Genomic DNA, 21,678 nt, shown 5'->3' with positions numbered 1-21,678 from the left:
CAAGTTACAGAGCCTCCAAGTAGAGACTTTTCTTTTCAGTATTAATCAGCTCATTTTTCTGTATGATGATTTTCAGTACAAAACATGAAAATGAGATGAAATGCTGTTTAGTGTTTAGTGAAATGCTGTTTAGTGGCTTTGTAATTGCCCCGCCCCTTCAATAAAGGGGCGTGGTAAGCGAGACTTGGCTTTATAAATTATAGCTGTCTTTCACTACTAGTATAGAGCATAGAGCTACTACAGCTGTATGGATGCTACTAGATCCTTCACTGTCAACTATAAGGCCAGTTAACTTATTCTGTAAGCTGACAAAAGGTCACTTCTAGTCTTCTAGATCTACATGTATATCCGTATTTTTGCAGTTAATTCCGTATAACCGTATTAGAAGACAGAAATCCGTATAAATACGGAAAAAACCGTATACTTGGAGGCTCTGAAGTTATAAGTGAGGGCCCCATATCGGGCCTCAAAGCGCTAGTGAAATAGGGCCGTGGGGGGGCCCCAAATCGCTAGCGTTTTAGTAGCGTTTTAGGGCCCGGGGGCCCTGAAATGGGGGGAGCCCCATATCGCTTCTACACCGGTGTTAGCCTCGATTCAAGGCCGATTAAAATACGGCCTGGAATCGAGGCTACACCGGTGTAGAAGCGATATACTATATAGTATACTATATAGTATATGGTCCTTTTGGGGCCCCCGGCCAGCCCTAAAAAGCTAGCGATTTGAGGTGTTTATAGGGGGGGGACCTTAGACTCGCAAGCCACTCCCTTTTCTCTGATTGGACGGGGGCAGGAGAAAAGGGACTTCCAGAGGAGGTCGGACATCACTTGAACTTTCACTAATTATGTATGGCGCAATATTAGTGCCAAAATTAGAGTATATTATACGTATTTGTATCTAGGGGGTACTCTTTTTGTAAACTGGTATAGAAAATAAACATTCAGGGGTACACTTTTTATCACTTGGGGATACTCTTATCAGTTTAGGTACACAAATAATTCTTTTGAGGGTACCTACTCTTCCATATTATAATGACCTGAAGAGTACTGAACTAAAAAGAGTACCCTCAAATAAAAAGAGTATATACCCTCAAATAAAAAGAGTACCCTCAAATAAAAAGAGTACCCCCAAATAAAAAGAGTACCCCCAAATAATTTCTAAGGTTAAAGTACACGCACTTTAACCTCTACTTAGAGGTGTGGCTTGTATTTCTATTTAGAGCGCCCCTTAGAATTGTGAGCAATATTAATCATTGAACAGTCCCTTGGAAGTCTGGTGTATTAAACTACGCTGGAAGCTGCTGATATTAATCTTTATGGTTATTGAACAGTCCCTTGGAAGTCTGGTGTAACTACGCTGGAAGCTGCTGATAGCTGATTTATAGAGAACTGTTGACTGATATTGTTGATGGCTCGTTGAGTCAAACAGAGGCAGAAGCCCTGGGCTATGTAAATTCTAGCACACGCTATCTTTAGAGGACATGCTGGTGGCGAGACCATACAGTTGCGAGTAGATTTTGTACACCTACCTTAGCTTCTGAAGAAGTGGGAAGGCCTTCATCAGATCCCTTATGATAATTATTATTAATTTTTATGAGACTAGATAAAAAAATTATAATTATGGTGCTTTTATTACATGGACAAAACGTACTCAAGTCTAAGGATGCGCTCTAAATAGAAATACACGTAGAGGTTAAAGTACGTGAACTTTAACCTTAGAAATTATTTGGGGGTACTCTTTTTATTTGAGGGTGTACTCTTTTTATTTGAGGGTACTCTTTTTAGTTCAGTATGGAAAATATATTTGAGGGTACTCTTCAGGTCATTATAATATGGAAGAGTAGGTACCCTCAAAAGAATTATTTGTGTACCTAAACTGATAAGAGTATCCCCAAGTGATAAAAAGTGTACCCCTGAATGTTTATTTTCTATACCAGTTTACAAAAAGAGTACCCCCTAGATACAAATACGTATATACTCTAATTTTGGCACTAATATTGCGCCATAATTATGACCTTTTAATGACATTCCAGGCCAAATTGCTTTTCGTTTTTGCTGACTCAGCAAAAAACATGACTAGATCTAGGCGGATCTAGCTAGTATGGGTATTATGTGCTGATAAGGTTAGGTCCAGTAACCATCATAGACACCAAACACAACTAGCTGTCAACAGATTCAGCGACAGAAATTTTGAGTTGGACCTGGAGAAATTTAAAACTTGAACCTTGAGAATTAATGACCTGGGGATGTCCCTAATGGGCTTCCGTAGAGAAGGGAGGACTTAGCTCTAATTAGCTAATTTAATAAATAAATAGTGGCAGATTTTGATGTTAAAGCTTTATTGTCGAGCAAAAGCTAACAAGCTTGTGACTGGGTCTGCTTACCTGGATGTTCTAGCACTGCGTTTACAGCATGGGTAGCCTCCACACAACAAGTTAGTACTTTTGATAGTGGCAGCTTTCAGTTCGTTGTCTAATAAAAGCGAGCAAAATGTAGCTTGAACAAAAGGATTATGAATCTCATTAACTTGTGCATGAATATCATATCATTCAAGACTGTGTACTTTGATAGTGGATTTGGTTTGCGTGTATCTTTCAAGTGACGCATTTTAACGACTTTTTTTGTCTTTCTTGCCTTCAATCAAGAAATAGCAGCCACATGAGCTTAACCGCGTGTCGTACCTCCTCTGCAGCTGAAGTGAGGGTTGTTATAAAACAGGGAATGAGAAATGAGGAAATGAGAAATAAGAAATGAGGAAATGAGGAAATAAGAAATAGGAAATGAGGAAATGAAGAAATAAGAAATAGAAAAATAATAATATATTTATGGTTACGATCATCACCATGGCATTAATTTTCATCACAAATAATTATGACATTGTTATAATAATAATAATTATATAGATGCACAAAAGTAATGACTGATATCAGTCAAGAAGCTAGTAGGTGACTAAGTATTTAGTTATCAAATATATAATTATAGTGGCACCTCCACACAGTACAGGTTGTCGGACACATTGTAAGAATTAAATTTTACCATCGCTTCAGATGGCACAGTGAGCTTTCTTCATTAAAGGTAGCATCAGCTTTCACTAGGCATTGCTTGTGAGAATGGTAATGGGAATTGCTTTCTTCACCCTGTAGCGAAATTGGATATGATACCAGTACAGTGTACTAATGTCATTACTTCCTGCAGCTTTACGACAGAACTGGCAGATCATTAGAATTTGCTTGGTTTGACAAACAGTTTTGGAGGTTTCTTTGCTGTTACTTACATGTAGATGTTGACATTGAGTCCAGTCCATTGACTATCACTTGCCCACCGGATTGTGAAATCAGTGAATGTATTGCCAGTATATCCACGCATAGGTAAATTGTTTGAGACTGTGGGACTGTAGGACAGTACATGTAAGTACCGTTACGTAGGTAGATCTGATGTCTGAACCATGCCAGTTGTACATGGCACACAAGTAGATAGAGGTAGAGAGTGTCACACCGTGTACCAGAGGAACATAAGTTCTGTATGGTGGCAGAGCACCAGGAGACTTGTCAGGAGGTACGTACCTGTAGCTCAGTAGATGTTAGCTTTGTCTTCAGACTTGCTCTGCCCATAGATATGCTCTGCCTAACAGCTCATTTCTCGTTCTCATTTCTTCATTTCCTCATTTCCTATTTCTTATTTCCTCATTTCTCATTTCCTCACTTCTCATTCCCTGTTTTATAACAACCCCTGAAGTGATCCTGTACCAGGAACAGGGTCACTAAAGTAGAAAGCTAGAATTATCTAGATCTAGCTCCTGCTGACTACGTATTTGCAGCTGAAGTGATCCCGTACCAGGAACAATTGAATAGTAGAAAGCTAATATTGTGACTGGTTGTTGGCTGACTCTGTATCCTGTATACTCAAGCCTGGCAGGAGCCATACCTCTCTAAGTCTAAGACTCCAGGCTTCTTTGCTGTGATCCCAGTCCACAGTGCATGTCTCATGTGACATGTACCACTCAATGTTTCAGCATGCCTCTAGTTAGACTGGAAACCACTCCCTTCGCTCTGGGCTCTGGGGACTGTCAAGTTGCCGTTGAAATGCAATTAGAACAAACCACAAAATGCGTAATGCGTGGGTGATATTAGCTCAGCCTCGATAACAGACCGCCAGTGAATGTACTTATACTCGAGGCCGGTAATATTTTGTGCAGTAATAGTTAGCGTGTGGGCGGTGGCACATGAGTATTTGTGACGTTTACATTCTTGTGGCAGCGTGACATTCTTCACGCACTGGGACAACTCTCAACACGGCAGCTTGCCAGTCCCTTTCTCCTGAGAGAAGGGGAGTGGTTTCCAGTCTAGCCTCCAGTCTGGTTTAGCTCTTGAGTTGCTGTGCTAGTCATACATGCTACATGCACTGCATTATCACTCTTCTGGTTTCTTTATTATCATGTCACCAGCCAAGGTTTGCACTTTAGTGCTCTATAGTTTTATTTGTTGTGTGCATGTGGCATAAATTAAGGAAGAGAGGGATTGGAAATGGAAGTCCACGCACGTGATTATTCCTTATCTATTCTATATGCAATAATTATGGTATATCATTGTGGCTTACCGGTGTAAAAGTGATATGGGGCTCCCCTCATTGCGATTTGGGGTGTTAGGGGGGGCCCTATTTCGTTAGCAACCTAGGCCCTCCATAGTGATTTAGGGCCTCCCCCCTAGAGAAGTATATTCTGAGCAGTGGAGCCCCACTCAATGGCTATAATGTTTAAACTTCCAATACTGTAACAGTACCAGTCTATAATTTGTGCTGCTTGGTCACTGAGGATACCATGCAGTATAGGGCAGCCATAAAATTGCGTTACAGTGTGTTACAGTAATTAATACATGTAGCACAAATAGCCATTGACCGAGCAGCTTTCTAGTCTCCAACAAGCTTACCGTAGAAACTGGATTATTAGCGCGTGCGCTTTTGGGGTCCATAGCAAGCTCTATACGCTTATATTCGAGAATGCGCCTATAATGCAGTCATTATTTTCGAGCCCCACCCAGCAACCGGATGTCTATGTGATGAGAGCTGACTGGCTAGAAAGTGAGCAAGCAGGCAACCCTATAACTGGATCTATATCATACTATTATGTTACAGTTCATTTACAATTCATATTGACCAGGAACTTGGAATAAAAGGACCTCATCCATGTCTCACATTCTCTCAGCATGATCAGACAAGGTAACAGCATGCCCAGCAGAGGCGGATCCAGGGGGAGATCCAAGGGAGCAAAGGAACCCCCCTTTGCTCAAAATATTAAAATTGATTTTTAGCAATCTACAGTCATTTACAGTCATGTTTTACCTATTCTACTTATGTAGTAATGTCAATACCTGCATGTAGTCCACTCTAGAAGGAACAGAACTTAGCTAAAAGCAGTGGCAGCTTCTTTACTCTTTTTCAACTGATCGCGTTGCAAAAACTGCATAGTAAGCAGTAATTAATTGGATACAAGATGGGCCACATCCATGTGTGTGTCCAGTGGTCATGCAGCTTTGATTGTGGTAATTATGTTCAACCAGACTTACTTATTATACAACAATGAGTAACAGGAAGAGACCAAGTCAAGTGCCAATTTCAACATTCTTCAAAAAGAGTAAAGCAAGTACGGTTTCACATAAATAAAAATCCAAATCATATAAATAAGGAGCTGCCTTGAGAGAGTGCCATGTGATGACATATCCAAATGTGAATCTTCTGTTGACATTGGCTCTGACACTTCCTATTACATCTTGTGAGAGCGAGAGGAGTTTCAGCCAACTAAAAACTTATTAAGACAGCCCGACGTGCTACCATGTCGGAAATCGAGATTGGGTTCACTTGCTTTAATGAATATCAATCGTGACCGATGCAACCAGCTTTTGTCTGCAGAAAATATGAAAAAACTAGTAGTATCATACAGCCAGCTACACCCAAGGAGAATGAAACTCCCTTTTATGCTACCTGATGATTGAATGTCTTTATAATTATGTGTTTTTTACAATTAATTATTAAATACTCTAAGCTCTTGTATAAAAATTAGTCATTTACTCACTCACACACTTACTTAACTTCTTGATCTTACTATCACTGGACTGGAGCCATAGCTATAGCTAGACATAATCTTACATCTACTACGGTACTATAATAGACCTCCCTAGCCCTTGGCCTAGCACTCAGGTGACAGGAACGACACCGGAAATGGGCGGGTTTACACCGGAAGTGGGCGTGGTCCAATTTTTCGCGCTGCGCGCAGCTTAATACTCGCCCTTTGGGCTCGTTATCCTTTTGCTTTTAGGAACCACCCTTTTCTAATGTCTAGATCCGCCTCTGCCCAGAGAGTCCTATCACTAGGTATATAGCAATCATGCACTGTACAACGCACTGTACAAGCTATCTAGCTCATAGATAAACAAAATTAGCTCTAAAATTCACTAATAACCTTCTTGAAAAGCGCTTCAATTCGAGTATAAAAAAGCCTGCAGTTGAGCATGTGCTTAAAATAAAGATACACTCATAGTCGAGTAAGCGCTAATAATCCAGTTTTGGAAAATAGCCTCCCTGAACGCACAGCCACACCCAGAAAATTATTGCTGAGATAGCACTATCGTGAAAACCTAGCTGTAGCTTGTCCCTACACTCAGGTGTACTAAGGCACGTCCATGGAGAATCAATAACACAATGTCACATACATCGAAAAGTATTCAATAGTAATTGTTGCCCAGTGAGTGGGCAGATCAAAGCAATCCAGTGCTCAGTATATGGCATGTTGCATCACTACCATGGCAACCATATATTGCACTGGATTATATGCACTTACACTGTTTGTAAATGCAACAGATTTCTTTAAGAGATATCCATTTTGGACTTAACCCCCACCATCCCACCCAATGGTCCCTTTTATAGGCTACTACTTTTAGTGGGAAGAAAACCTAAAAATTTACTATGGAATTTAGCAAAACTAATGAATACACTAAATTCCTTCAAAACACATGTCTTTTATTACGACTTATATGACCAGTCAGACGAGTTTAACGTCATTGGGCAACAAGTTAGTTATTGCAGGCGCCCTCGTCTGGCTGGGCAATAACTAATACTTGTACCATGGATATCAAGGGTGTATTGGATTTGTACTACCGAGGGCAGTTCTATGTATTCCCCAGGGAATACATTTTTTTTAATAGCAAGCATGTAGTTTTATAAAGTAGTTAGAAACACATGTAAGTACTATCAGCTGTTAATTAAGGTGGCTCTCGCTAAGAACCAGCTCAATTGAAATGTCACTGTTTTTAGTACGTTGTGGGTGTGGGAGTGTGTGCCACGAATGCATAGAAGTGATTATGATCTTAAGAGCGAAAATAAGAGCCTGCAGCGAATCCAATTAATCACTTTGGAGTACGGGGTGTCCTTCTTGACGGACACGAGTGATGCTATCCTCTTGAATACAATCTTGGCTTCTTTGCCCATACCTCCAGTTGAGGAGAATACCAAGGGAGAGAATGAGCCATGTTCTATATCCCTGACTCTATGGCCATATACTCATCTTTTTTCCGATTTGTGTTTGTTGTATGCTGTGGATAACTGGGCTGAGCGATTACTTTGTGCGTTGGGGTAAAAAACCCTAATGTCAAAAAATGCACATTGCATCCTGTCCCAAAACCCACGGGCTTTAACATTCAGCCTCGCTCCATCTTCTGTGTTTGCTGTGCGGTGAGATAGCCTTTCACCGGTGAGCGGTTGCAGCGTTGGCTCTAATTCAACATCATGGCAGATCTCCATAAGCAGGTCAGCTCTTACTTCATTGTGGCGAATAATAGGAAAGCCACCTTTAGGACAAATCATTGCGTGGTTCACATCAAAAGACTTCCCACAAGCACAAGTCTCTGGCTGATGAGGAATGTGCCACGCATAGCGGAGGGACAAAGCATCACGAAAGGCCCCCTTGTGCAGAGCAAATCCATACCAGTGGCGTAGGAAGTGGGGTTGCTCCAGGGGCTGGAACCCCCCCTTGTTGGAGAGCAATGTTTAGCTTGAACTGTTGAGTTAGCTTAGCTACAGCTGCATGCAGCCAGCTAGCTATTAAACTATAAATTACGTGATTATTTCAATGATAGGCTAGGTTTCGAAAGTTTAAAGTGCAAAGTGATGATCTACCACGAGATAATGATTGATCTATGAGCCTAGTCTCGAATTCCAGCCTCTTTCAGTCTTTGCAAGAATACGAAGTTGGGGAGGGTGTGGCCAGACTACTATGAGCCCCCCATGCAAAAAATCTTCCTACGCCACTGCATACTCCTCAATTGGGAGTACTGTGAGCCACCCAGGGAATACATACAACTGCACGAGGTAGTACAATAACATGTATTGATTAGTAGAAGCTGTTATCCAACCCATTTACAACTGAGTAGTACTCTCTTTGATCTCTGCCGTGCATACACTGTGCACATTTTGTGTGCGGTGTGCTTGCACTTGACAAACCACATTTACAACTTCAGTCTTCAGACAACCCACTTCCAATGGGGTGGGTAGTTTTATTGAATGTGATTGGATCCTCACAATTTGATCCAAAGTAGTTTTCTATAAAAGAGAGAGCCCTTTAAGGGTGGAGGGTGGGCTTTAGGCTCACCACAAGTCAATGTACCCTAGGGTACATGGGATTTTTACCCTGGAGTATCCTGAGAGTTTCAATGGATATTCCTAACATAATAATTTAAGTATCCTTAATTGAAAATAAAGATCATTTGATCAATTAACATAAACTTTTCTTAGATTATTAAATAAGTATTTGTTCCAGTTACAGATCCTATCTTTTCCTGGAATCCTGATGTACATATCATATACTGATGAAATCCTGCTGCGCAAAAGCAGATTCATAGGTAATTGGTCTACATAAACAACATGCTAAGATTTACCTGAATTGTCCCTGAGATCTTCTCCTAACTTTCTTGTTTGGCTGCACTCTGTCTTGCGCAGCAGGAAACAAGTTCTCTACTATCTAATAGTCTTAGCTACTAGGTAGCTTACAACAAATTCGTTTTCAGGGTTTTACTCGATCAACTAGCTACAGACGTTTGCAGAGTTCTTGCAACTCGATGTCTAAAGTGGAAGTTATCTGTCACGTGATATTCTTGTACATTAAAGCCAGACAACATCACGTGAGCCCAAACATTGCTGAGTGAGGCAAAATGTTTTTTACAATGAGTTCTCAAAATGTACCACTAAATTATAGCCTCGATTCCAGGCCGAGTTGTTTCTAGCTAGGCCAACAACCAGGCCTGGTGTTGATTGTATCTGGGCGTGTATCTGGTCGTGGTTAGGAACCCAAGAAGCAGAGAGATTTGCAAGAACAACACACCTGTCGACAAGGGTCGGCAGTGTTGGTCCTACCTACTAGTTTGTAGTCCATCACAAAGGGCAGTGAGTGAAAGCAAGAGACTTGTCATACCATGTTGAAAACCATGGCAAAGACGTTTCTTCCTTCTGACAAGAGCTGGGCCTGTTCTGCAATGAGAGTGGGGCCTTCTTGTGAAGCAGACAATGTATACGTTAATCTGAACAACTTAAACTTGCAGTAGCTAGCTAGCTAGATAATCTATGGCTAGATTCAGTTACTTCAGAGCACACACGGAGCTAAATTACGGTATTAAACTTAAATATGACATAAAACAAAGCGTGAAGAATCTCTACTTTGGTTTCCGGTTCCTGCCACGCCCAGATACAATCAATACCAGGCCGTATTTTTCAACTCCGTTCTATTAAAAAAAAATCGGCCTGGGACCGAGGCTACACTAAATTACTGCTTACTAGTTATTCAGAGAAGTCTGAAATAGGATTTAGCTTCCCAGTATTGTTGCTGCAAGCTGTTGAGAGTCGTTAAATCTCTCTTAGGCTTAGCTCCAGCTGGATATATAGTTTTGTGACACAGGCTCAGCTGTGTGACTAATAGTAGCTCACAAACGATTGGAAATACTTAGGAAGTACTCAGGATAGCTTCAGCTGTGGGTGCAAAGGCTTTCAAAGCCTTCCTTCCTATATATAGGCTCTATTGGAGAAAAATAGGTTAGGAATGAGCCAGAATTCAATCTTGTTATGTAACGGTTAACGTGACAGGCACTTCCGCTCTAGACATTACGGTCAATTTCAGTAAGTTAAGTACAGCGGCATGTGACCGAAGCTCCACCCTCACATAGTAACGGGTTGTTATAAACAGGGAATGAGAAATGAGGAAATGAGAAATAAGAAATGAGGAAATGAGGAAATAAGAAATAGGAAATGAAAAAATAAGAAATAGAATAATAATAATAATTATATTTTGGTTACGATCATCACCATGGCATTAATTTTCATCACAATAATTATGACATTGTTATAATAATTATTATTATATAGATGCACAAAAATGACTGATATCAGCCAAGAAGCTAGTAGGTGACTAAGTATTATTTTAGTTATCAAATATATAATTATAGTGGCACCTCCACACAATACAGGTTGTCGGACACATTGTAAGAATTAAATTTTACCATCGCTTCAGATGGCACAGTGAGCTTTCTTCATTAAAGGTAGCATCAGCTTTAACTAAGCATTGCTTGTGAGAATGGTAATGGGAATTGCTTTCTTCACCCTGTAGCGAGATTGGATATGATACCAGTACAGTGTACTAATGTCATTACTTCCTGCAGCTTTACGACAGGACTGGCAGATCATTAGAATTTGCTTGGTTTGACAAACAGTTTTGGAGGTTTCTTTGCTGTTACTTACATGTAGATGTTGACATTGAGTCCAGTCCATTGACTATCACTTGCCCACCGGATTGTGAAATCGGTGAATGTATTCCCAGTATAGCCACGCATAGGTAAATTGTTTGAGACTGTGGGACTGTAGGACAGTACATGTAAGTACCGTTACGTAGGTAGATCTGATGTCTGAACCATGCCAGTCGTATACATGGCACACAAGTAGATAGAGGTAGAGAGTGTCACACCGTGTACCAGAGGAACATAAGTTCTGTATGGTGGCAGAGTACCAGGAGACTTGTCACCAGGAGGTACGTACCTGTAGCTCAGTAGATGTTAGCTTGTCTTCAGACTTGCTCTGCCCATAGATACGCTCTGCCTAACAGCTCATTTCTCGTTCTCATTTCTATTTCTTATTTCCTCATTTCCTCATTTCTTTTATAACAACCCCTCCCAACCCCATAGTAACTGTAGAGTTAGCCACCCAACTCACGTGATAAACATTCCAATGCGTGACGTCATGTGCATGAAATCATTATAATACATTTCTTGTCATTCTAATTTTGACAGTCCTTAATGCCCCTGAGCAGCCTTTTCAAAGCTTGTATGAGCTAAAGAAGCAGTTAGCAAAGCTCCAAGATTCATTAGCAGCAAGAAATGACTCATAGAACATACATATATAGCTGGCAATCGAAACCTCCCAAGGAAGACCACTCTCTACAACGGCCATCCCCAATGGTGTTCATTTTATGGAGGTTCCACTGTAGTAATACGGTAGCTAAGTAGTGTCCTGGATCACATAATTATGTGCTCAAGTATGGAAGTTTAGTAGCTTATACCATAGATAGTGGAGGGAGAGGGATTGAAAACTCCCAGTTTCATGCGGCACATGCGCGAGTTAAATATGGCATTCAATTACATCTTTCTTCTTTTATTTCTTCCATGGTGGTAAACGGGTTAACCGTCCATGTGTGAGGCATAAACATTTATAGCTAGCTAGCTAGCTATGTCTGATTTGATATGTGGTGCTTTTCATGAAATACTGAAATACTACAAGAGAAATGTACTAGTATCCTTGAAAGTAGCCGGAGGACTAACCTGAAGAAGAGGACAGAAGATATCTTGGATAAAAGCTGTTGTGAAGCCAACATGAAAGTATTGGATACCTTCTCTACCAGTATCACAGCTTTTCTGCAAGCACAAATTAAACATACTTGTGACAGAGTACAAAGGACAAAAAGGGCAAAACTGTGGGGGCTATTTCATCAACTGAGAACGGACAAAAAAGGTGTTCTTGTGAATGAATGAAATCAAATGCTTTGCAATTTGAGATCTTCGATCCAATTTGTATGCAACTTATAATATATGAAAAGATTTTTGAACGTCTCGTAAAAAAAGAATTAGATGAAAGCACCACAGGTGCTGATGCCTCGGTGGAGATGCCAAAGCTACATAACATAAAGCTACTAATAGCTTTTTTGCACATGATAAACAATTTAATTTTGCTGCATGCAAAAACTCAGAGAGTGGGTAATGATCGACCATGATTGTTGTTAAAAACGATTGATGCCAAAAGTTCAAGTCTAAAATTAATGGAGCCTTGCAGCTCTCTTCTCACTCTTGCAGCTACCAATAGCTAGCGTTCTAGTGTAGAGCTATAACTACTAAGTAGAGCAACACTCGGTAAACAAGTTTGGCTATGTGCTCTTCTGAAAAGGCTGCAATGGCATTCCAAGTAAGCAAACTAGGCCGCATAACTCGAGAACGAAGCATTACCGGTATTTTGCAAATCCACGAATTAAAATCCAAGTAAACATGACTAGAAGCCTATAGAAACTCTTACTTGATTCATCCTTCAGCAGCTGTAGCAGTCTACACACACACAGACACACAAACACACTACCGTATACCTCGCTTGCGCATGCACTGAGGCATAATAAAGACTGTACGTCCAAGACAACTGTTGAAGAGCTAGTAAATCTGTGATACATATTAAAATTTGGTTTAAATTTTTCTTTGAAACAACCAATTGAATATTTTTTCCTGATATTATAATGCCTCAAGTACAATTACCCTCTTTGTAGAAAAAATTTGGTGATGGGATCATAATGGGTTTTGGAGTTAATAATTATTAGGTGTATACTCAAATGAGTATAGTCTTGTCTATAAGGTGTTAACTACATAATTACTTTATCTCCAAAACCTATTATGATCCCATCACCAAATTTTTTCTACAAAGAGGGTAATTGTAGTTGAACATTATAATTCAGTATACCAGGAAAAAATTGGTTGTTTCAAAGAAAAATCTAAATCAAATTTTAACATGTATCCCATAATCAGTAAATTGATTAATAGAAGCCGCACAACATACCATACGAAACCCCGTTACATAAGCTACAAGTTGATATTAGTGACACATCTTGGAAACACTCTGATCATAAGTTATTTCTCTTTACGTACAACTAAGTGAGGGAAACTGTGTGGGAAAACGGCAATATTCAGGTGGCCATACCTCAGAAGCCATACAATAAATAATTAAGCTATATGGGTTAATTACCATCAGAGAATTTTCAATGGCTGCATCATGGATAGAAACATATAAACAACATCCAATACAAAAATCAACTAGCTTAACATTAATTTTGTTTGTGTGCACCTACGTTTGGGTAGTGGAGTATATCATCTATTAAATTTTCAGTAGACATAACATTACTTTTAGTTGTGTTAATTAACTCATGTCCTGTGGTTAACTTTACTTCCTGTATAGTACTTTTCTGTTATTGTGGTTTCTGTTCGTTAGTAGGTTCTTTCTGTATAGTTGTTCTTTGTTCCCTTTGTGCCTAGCTATAGGGGCCCGCTCCAGGCGGCTCTTTGTGTATGGGAGCCTCTGTTCCACTGCCTTTTGTCTTGTACATACTTATACCTTTGTTCTTGTGCATTTTATCAGTTGTTGAATACGATTTCACTAAACTCAAATGTCTGCATGAACCTGCGACATAACAAACACTTCCTAATAAATTCACACGGTAAACATCCTACCAGTAATTTGAATCCCTTCCAGACTCTCCCGAGAGAGTAACATCTTGTTTTTTGCACCTGCTTCCAGATCTTCGATAGCATTGACAGAATCCTCCCAATCTTGAAGATATTTCAAAAAATCCTCATCAAGCCACTGTACGGGAAAAACACAGGACATAAATTTTGTGAATATAATTACCTTCCAGTTACCTGAGAAGTATAAGGCTTTAGCTGAGGCTTTCGTTTTCGAACATACTCTTTAAGCAATGAAAGAATTAAGATACAAAACATTGAGTTTCGACGGTTGCAGGGTCATTAAAATACGCAAAAGCACTTGCTACACTCTGGCTCAACACCTAAAAAGCAATGATTATAGATCAGGTTATAACATTAAATGAGTGCAATTTAACTCACTTGTGCAGCTAGATCCACACGCATCCTCGAAAAGCAAGAAAGCTTAACGTGTTCTCCTTGAGTTTTGGTAACAATGACAATCCTTTTGAAGACAGTGAGGTACTCTGAACTTTGTTATGGAGAGCTCCGCAGATGTTTCCATTCAATGTACTTTCCGGATACCTATATACGGAAAAATAACAAAATAGTTACAACCTGCAAAACTGTATTACCTTCATGCATGAGTCGGGTACCGCCAAACACTGAATGCGACCAACAATTGCGAATTGTCTTTATCAAGTGTGGCTGGTCAGAAAAGAAATACACCCATCGGTTTTCAATACTATAAGGATTCCGTGCTTTGTGGATAAAGGTATCCTTATCTTTCGGATTTTTGTACATCCGGAAAAATTTTCGGTTCGGACTTGCTCCGTCGGCAGTTACAGATATAACACTTAGTCCATTCAGTTCAAGCCTTTGAATAGCTTCCCATATGATGGGATACAACAAGTCGGCCGTAATACCGAGCGTTCCAAAGTTAGCATATGGAAAAGTTAGACTAAACATCGTACCACGGACCATCAGCACCAGAACTTGCTTAGCTAGGTGATTCTCCTCCCCCTCCTCTAGCTTTAACAGATCATTGTTAATATCTCCAATAATTATTAGTAAAACCAATAACACTACCCGTTGCTTTATTATATACAATCCCCTCTTTTATCTTCATTTCGTCAATTATCAGACTTATACAAAATTTCTATGGTGGAAGATCGTCTAGCAATTGCTTATCAACCTCATCTTGAAATTCAATTTTCGACTCAAATACATTTGAATAATCTCTAGAGTCCTTGCATATGGGAGAGTTAAAAACCCACTGGTACGTAGGGCACTATAAGCACCCCCAGAAAGTAGTTTCAGATTCAAACACCATTTTATTACTAGAGGATGCCACCATCTCATACCATTAGTTTTCTAAAGAGGCAGCTTTTCTTTGCTTGTCTCAAAGCAGTCGTGGGAAACTTCCCTCAGGAAAATCTCTAGATACATTAGCGTCATTTTTCGTTCATGATTGTAAAAATCGGAATGCAATTTGTCATCTATACTAGCTCCCCATTAGACTCGATTAATGTCTCAACTTTTGATCTCTCTTAATCTTGTGATAGTTTTTCCATGGCGTTAACTTTAGATCGTAAAATCACCATTTTCTTCTTCTTTTCAGGAGTGCTTACATATCTCTCATTACAACGAACATCGACAGTAACAGTATTAATTGATTTCTTCCATTGCATGTGGATAGAACGCAGATTACCTCTATACTTTATACAGGCTTTACACCTCCCACTTGCGAAAATATTACAATTTGTTGTACGAATAGTTTCGGAATAAATTGTTTGCCATTAGACTCAACTGGATTCTTGTCTAAGAAAGAGGTGATCTTTCCACAAACTGAAAGTATTTTCCCTTTTTTTGATTTGATCATTGTAACAAAATCGTCGTCTGGATGGCCAGCATGCACACAAGGTTTTTTGATCTAATACTGATAGTATTTCTGTCACTTTGATAGGAGAGATACATGCATACAGGTAGATGCTTCAACACATCACAGTTCATGCGGTCGACTTCTTTTCCGTAGACATGCATGTACAGTCCAGGTTCCATCCTTCTTAACGGTTACATTGTGCAACACTTTAGCTGGTTCCACAACAGCCTCATTGATGGAATCCCTAGAATCCCATTTACAATATACAGTCTTTGTTTGCGTCTTCAGGCAACCCCACAATTTGCCTGGCAACTGAACTTCAGTACTATTAATTATGTGTTTGGCTTGACAGTTTTTATCTCGTTCCCTCCTTTTGTCAGCCTTCCTATATATGGCGTTTTCGAGGCATAGAGATACAGTATGATACCGATTGTGTTACATGTGTATTACGAGATCTAACAATGGGTACTTCTACAATACTACGATACGATGCACACACTTATATAGAATCAGTATATCAAGCTAAATAGCACAAAACTCCAAGCATTATTTTTACAGAGGGGAAAAATCGATGTTTTCATCAATTCAGTTAAACGTTTTCAAAATTAAACTTATAGTTTCATACAATTCTCTCAGTGATATATTCACTTACCTTTCAAAATCAACAATTCAGATTCTCATAAAAGGGATTAATGGACAAAAATACTAGTTGGTTGGGGAGCTACAACACTGTGGAAAAGTCAAAACAAACCTCAACGGTTTTTGAAGACTTCTGTATAAAGCACACAACCATATTAGCAAGCATGCACATTTACATTGCATTTAATCTCAGAATAAGAAGACTGTAGCTCATTTCCCAGGAAATATACAATGCAAATAACGCATCTGCCATCAGTACACATGTAGAAACATAAGCCCACGAGATCAAGTTTCCAATCCCTCTCCCTCCACTATCTATGCTTATATACTGACAGCATGCAGGCCTTCTTCATACAGAAACAATTGACAGGGGGGGTGAGGCGATTATCTGCATGTGTACTAATGCACACGGCCGTCTGGGGGCATGCTCCCCCAGGAAATTTTTGCATCGCATCTGATGCATTCTTAGGAAATGTGGTGTCAGTGTTAGGGGTATATTGTTATTTACTACTATAATAGTATTGTGGAATGTAATAAAAATGCAGAAATTCAATTACCTAGGCTGAATACTAGATAAAAGCCACAGCCCGAGCGACACAAGCCTTTCTCACTTAATGAAATAGAGGTGTTACGGTACGTGTGTTTGAGTTTCGTACGTCGTATATTTCATCTATATAGTATGGTCAGGAGGTTGATAATTATAATGGCTGATAGCAATGAATAAACTGTGGCTTTGCAGCTACCAATTAAATAGCTAGCGTTGTATAGTGCAGAGCTACTAAGTAGAATATAGCTAAGTTATAATTATTATAACAGATTTTGCTACGCTACGCAGTCTGAGAGTCCTACAAAACCAACAGCGTCGCAAAATTATTTTTAAATCCACTAACTGCAATGTGACTTATTATAGAAACTCTTACTTCTACTTTAAAGCATTATTTTGTAAATCCACTAAAAAAATTGTGACTATCGTATATCTTCTAATTTATCGGACAGCAAAAAATAATTATTTTGGAAATTGTCCGTGTATAATTGGAACAGATTTTTATAGAGCATGCGAAGTGTCCGGAATAATTAGAACAAGCAAGCAGCTGCGTGCGAGCTAGCTAAGTTTAATAGAACAGTGTGCGACTGAATAGTTGCACTAGCTATAAAACTATATAGTTACTCAAAGCTATATAACTGCAGCACTCTAAGTCTTACTTGCCGTCTATGAATGCAACTTTGTCCGGATATTTAGTAATATTAAAGCACTGGAGTGTCCGTTGTATTAGAACAACGAAAATTGCCCAAAAGAGTGTCCGGGGTAATTAGAAGTGTCCGATAAATTAAAAGATATACGCCGTATATCTTTTAACGGTAAAAGCGTATAGAACGTTCTCTCTCACACACACACAAACACACTACCGTATACCTCGATTGCTGCGCATGCACACCCGAGGTAAAAACATGGCATCCTTATTATGATAGTCGCGTGCCAAAAGTAGCAAAGGCTGATTATTATAGACTGTCATAAATCTAGGTGATGGAGCCGCTGAAACCTTAGTCCCACCCACTCTTCCCAATGGAAGACTGTGTTTCTGCCCTGGTGATATGGAGACCTACATTTGTACTGTGGTCGGTGGAGTTATTACGGTGTGGTCAGGAACTGCCTTTGATTGTCCAGCCAACAATGTGATATTAGTCCATAGTCAGTACTCTGGAGGGACTGCTGTTGGAACTTGTACAAGTGGGGCTATTATCGGTAATGGTACTTCAGTGGACACTAGTGGAGCAGAACCTTGCTATACATCAGAACTGTCAGTTACTATCAGTGCCAACATGGATGGACAAACTGTAATGTGTTCAAGAGATGATAGTACTGTGATTGGCAGTCATTCCTTGCAAGTAGCAGGTAAACAGCATCACAGTGTGACAATAGTCTACTGACGTTTAACCTCCCACAGGTCCACCCCCACCACCCACTAATGTGATGGTGACAGCTGTTGATGTGGCCACATTCTCTGTAACTTGGATGGACTTAACCAGTGGCTGTAGAACCTCGTCGTCTTATGATATCATCTCAGATTGTGGAGGCTCTTGTTCAGTTTCTACCAACATGTTAGGAGGAGTTTGTTCTGGTTTGACTGCTCCACAGAGCTGCTCAGTTATGGTCAGGGCCAACTCTATCTTGTGTGGTGGTCAGACAGGAAGCTTTAATACCATAATGCTTAACTTAATGGGTGAGTGAGAGCTATAGGGTGAGTGTATCATTGTGACTCTTAATAATTATATAGAACCGTCTCCCCCTCCTGCTGGTGATGTCAGTGTGCTGGCAGTGTATTCTGATGACAGCCTCGACTCTATCATTGTTACCTTCCCAGTAGTGGTAAGCTCTAACTTGGTAGCATTTGCCGGTACTGTGCGTTACAAACACTTTTCATGCACATGCAGACTCCTGTTGTGGTTGCTCCTGGTTTGTCTCCTGCAGTTACTTACTCCGTACAAACCGTCGGTGATCCACAAGTTGTTCTCATGAGCGACTGCAATGCTACCCTGTGTCAGTACCAGACTAATTTCATTAGTGATAATCGCCCCAGCAACCCCTTTACTGTGACTGTGACTGTGTCCAATGGAATAGGAGGTGGTCAATCAGTGAATACACCCTTCCAAGGTGAGTTTGATATTGTTCATCTTTGATATTAACCATTTTTTGCAGTGCCAGTCAGCATCTCTTCATTGGTGACTTTGACAGTAGTTGTAAAAGATTCCAATGCTACTGTGTCCGCTCGTCTGTCCAGTGGTTTCCAAGGCTCAACCGGTTTGACAGTGACCTACGGAATCATGTCTAACTGTGATGCCAATACTGTAATTTCAGCTAACGGCACGGCTGGAGATACTCTGGAAGTTATCCTTACATCTCTACAACCTTATTGTTATTCCATTTACTTCAACCAAGGAGTACTATCATTTAAGGTGACGGGAGTATTACGCTCAGGTGAGTGGTATATAACAGCAAATATTGACTATGTGCATTTACGTATGTATACCACTGCAGAATGTGATGTAGCTGAATTGTCTGAAGGTCCAATAGAACCCTCGGAGATGTGTTTAATGGATGGTTTTGTTGGTGGTATCATCATTTCCAATGGGCGTGTGTGCTACAATGGGACCACCCCTGGAGCCCAAAACTTTGCCATACCGTTCTGTAATAAGGGCACTCACCTACTTTCAGGTGACTCCTCTCCATACAGAGAGTGTTTGAGCAATGGTGAATGGAGTGGTACTGTTGCTCAGTGTGAACCCTTTATACGTGAGTTTAATGCAGTATAACATGCACAATACCTGATTGAGACCAACTGCATCTTCTTTTGTTACACATGCTCTAAACATGATCTTATATATATATATATAATTATAATATATACAAAATTATATAGCCATCGCCCTAGCTGTGTTCCTTGCATTGAAGAATTAATGCTCACAGCTTCATCAATTTTATTTCCGAATTGCGTTTAACATTTTTGTGTAATGTGTAATTATATGTCGTATGCTTCTATTTCTGTAGCTACCTTGTCTCCAGAAGCTGCAATTGCTCTCACATTTGCCCTAACTTTCCTGTTGACCCTGGTTCTTGGAGTATCCATTGGTACCATCAGTGCGCTGGCAATAAACAAGTGCAGGAGGAATCAGAAAATAAATCTGGAAACGGAAACTGAAATAAGACCACCTGTAGTTGCTATATATGAAGAACCAGACAGTATTAAACCAGAACCCCACACCCAGGGGAACCTTGCTTATGGACATGTGCAATTTTAAACACTATAATAATCATCGTATTGTCCATTGTTTTTATTACTTTAGATGACTTCTATTTTTGCAACTCCAGTGACTATAATTAACGATTACATTGTATAGTGTTTAGATGTAAAAAATTATAGCTCCAGGTGTCTTGTGTGAACACAAAAGTTCTTATTTATTTGTTCTGTTTTACGGCTATAATATTATTACAATTATGTATAGTGCTTGACAGCATAACTGCAACCAAATATGATACCCAGCAATATTAATGCATAACTGTCTGTAGCACCATCCAGAACATTTTTTACTTCTCACCATAGACTGGAGACAGAGGGAACATTAAGGTTGCATTCCATTAACCGCAACTATATGATAATCAATTCTAGTACTGCATGAGAAGAAGGAAAACTCAACAAAAGGAATTTACTGACTAGACTGGAAACCACGCCCCTTTCTTTAGGGAAAGAGACTGGCCAGGTTACTATCAACGACTCGTCTTCATTGTGTACTGAATTTTGCGGAAGTGGTTCAGGGAAAAGGGTGTGGTCACCAGTGTTGCGGTTTAGTATACTTTGGCTAGATCGAGCTAGATCTACTTGTACTCTAGCAAGCTAGCTAGCTCAGCCACCTACCAAACTTAATTTCAATCACAAGTCAACTGCTGCAAAACTATGTCCAAGTCTGGAGCTAGCTGTCACCTGGATGTACCTAGTTCTTGTCCTGTCTGTGGCAATGATACCGCTGTAATAGAAACTCAAATGTTGCTGGCAATAGGGCAAAGCAAAGGGACTTTCCATAAACCAGTTGGCAGAGAGACAAATATATCTGATCTCTGCTACTGACTTCTGTCTGTTATTTTTGCAGTGGCCTTGTAGCCAGCCAGGTTATAGCAACTTTAGAATTGCTTCATTGGAGAAGTACTGATAGACAACTTATATCCAAACAGCTAGCTAAGTAGACATAACATTTATACTGCAACTGTACAGCTAAAAATATTAATACTCACATAATAATAAAATTTATGCAATATTGTGGTTTAGATATCTCCCACGCATTCATGCACACACTACATTCCAAGCATTCCGTTGGGACGAGTCGTTGATAGTCACCTGGCCAGTCTCTTTCCCTAAAGAAAGGGGCGTGGTTTCCAGTCTATTTACTGACTTCCTGTTCATTAATCTACGGTCTACATCCTGTTGAATGTGCTGGTTTAGCTTGATTGCCCGCCCTCTAGGGCTAAGCTTGAAGAGTATTGGAGGAAAGCTAAGCACTAGACTCAAATACACAACATCATGCAAGGCACAAAAGCCTAGCCTCGAGTCACGACTTATTTTAAAGCGGCTGAGCCTCGAGGCTAGTTAAACGTCACACTACCCTGACTGACTGAGAATCGCACTGCTAGCATGTTAAGCTTTAGCTAACTCAGTCGGTCAATAACGTCTTTTTGTGATAAGGAATGCCAAAGTTGTGTAAATCTAATCATATCATTATAGACAACGTGAGTCCATCGTACCGTGAATACGGTGTCACAGGAATGAATGACTCCCCTAAATAATGACTCCCGGTACGCGGTCACTCCTACCTAGGCACCAGTGACTCCCGGTCACTCACGCCTAGGAATAAA

At 40.0% G+C, this 21,678-nt stretch overlaps 1 protein-coding gene, 1 long non-coding RNA gene and 1 pseudogene across 2 annotated transcripts; 2 read left to right on the top strand and 1 right to left on the bottom strand.

The window, feature by feature from the left end:
• Nucleotides 1-99, top strand: part of LOC135352502 (sushi domain-containing protein 2-like) — a 1,666-nt pseudogene extending 1,567 nt beyond the window's left edge.
• Nucleotides 100-5,598: 5,499 nt separating this feature from the next.
• Nucleotides 5,599-6,192, bottom strand: LOC135344792 (uncharacterized). Its single transcript, XR_010397537.1, has 2 exons — nucleotides 6,076-6,192; nucleotides 5,599-5,894 (listed from the first exon to the last, which is right to left on the bottom strand). It is a non-coding gene; the product is annotated as an uncharacterized LOC135344792 (long non-coding RNA).
• Nucleotides 6,193-17,744: 11,552 nt separating this feature from the next.
• Nucleotides 17,745-20,273, top strand: LOC135344450 (uncharacterized). Its single transcript, XM_064541661.1, has 7 exons — nucleotides 17,745-18,168; nucleotides 18,221-18,496; nucleotides 18,551-18,642; nucleotides 18,708-18,927; nucleotides 18,973-19,251; nucleotides 19,312-19,566; nucleotides 19,822-20,273. Exons 1-7 carry the CDS (start codon nucleotides 17,868-17,870, stop codon nucleotides 20,070-20,072), a joined length of 1,674 nt encoding a protein of 557 aa, XP_064397731.1. The 5' UTR covers nucleotides 17,745-17,867; the 3' UTR covers nucleotides 20,073-20,273.
• Nucleotides 20,274-21,678: the final 1,405 nt, after the last annotated feature.

This window comes from Halichondria panicea, chromosome 1 (assembly GCF_963675165.1).
Source record: "Halichondria panicea chromosome 1, odHalPani1.1, whole genome shotgun sequence".
NCBI classification, from domain to species: domain Eukaryota; kingdom Metazoa; phylum Porifera; class Demospongiae; order Suberitida; family Halichondriidae; genus Halichondria; species Halichondria panicea.
This window is presented reverse-complemented; position numbering and strand designations above follow the sequence as displayed.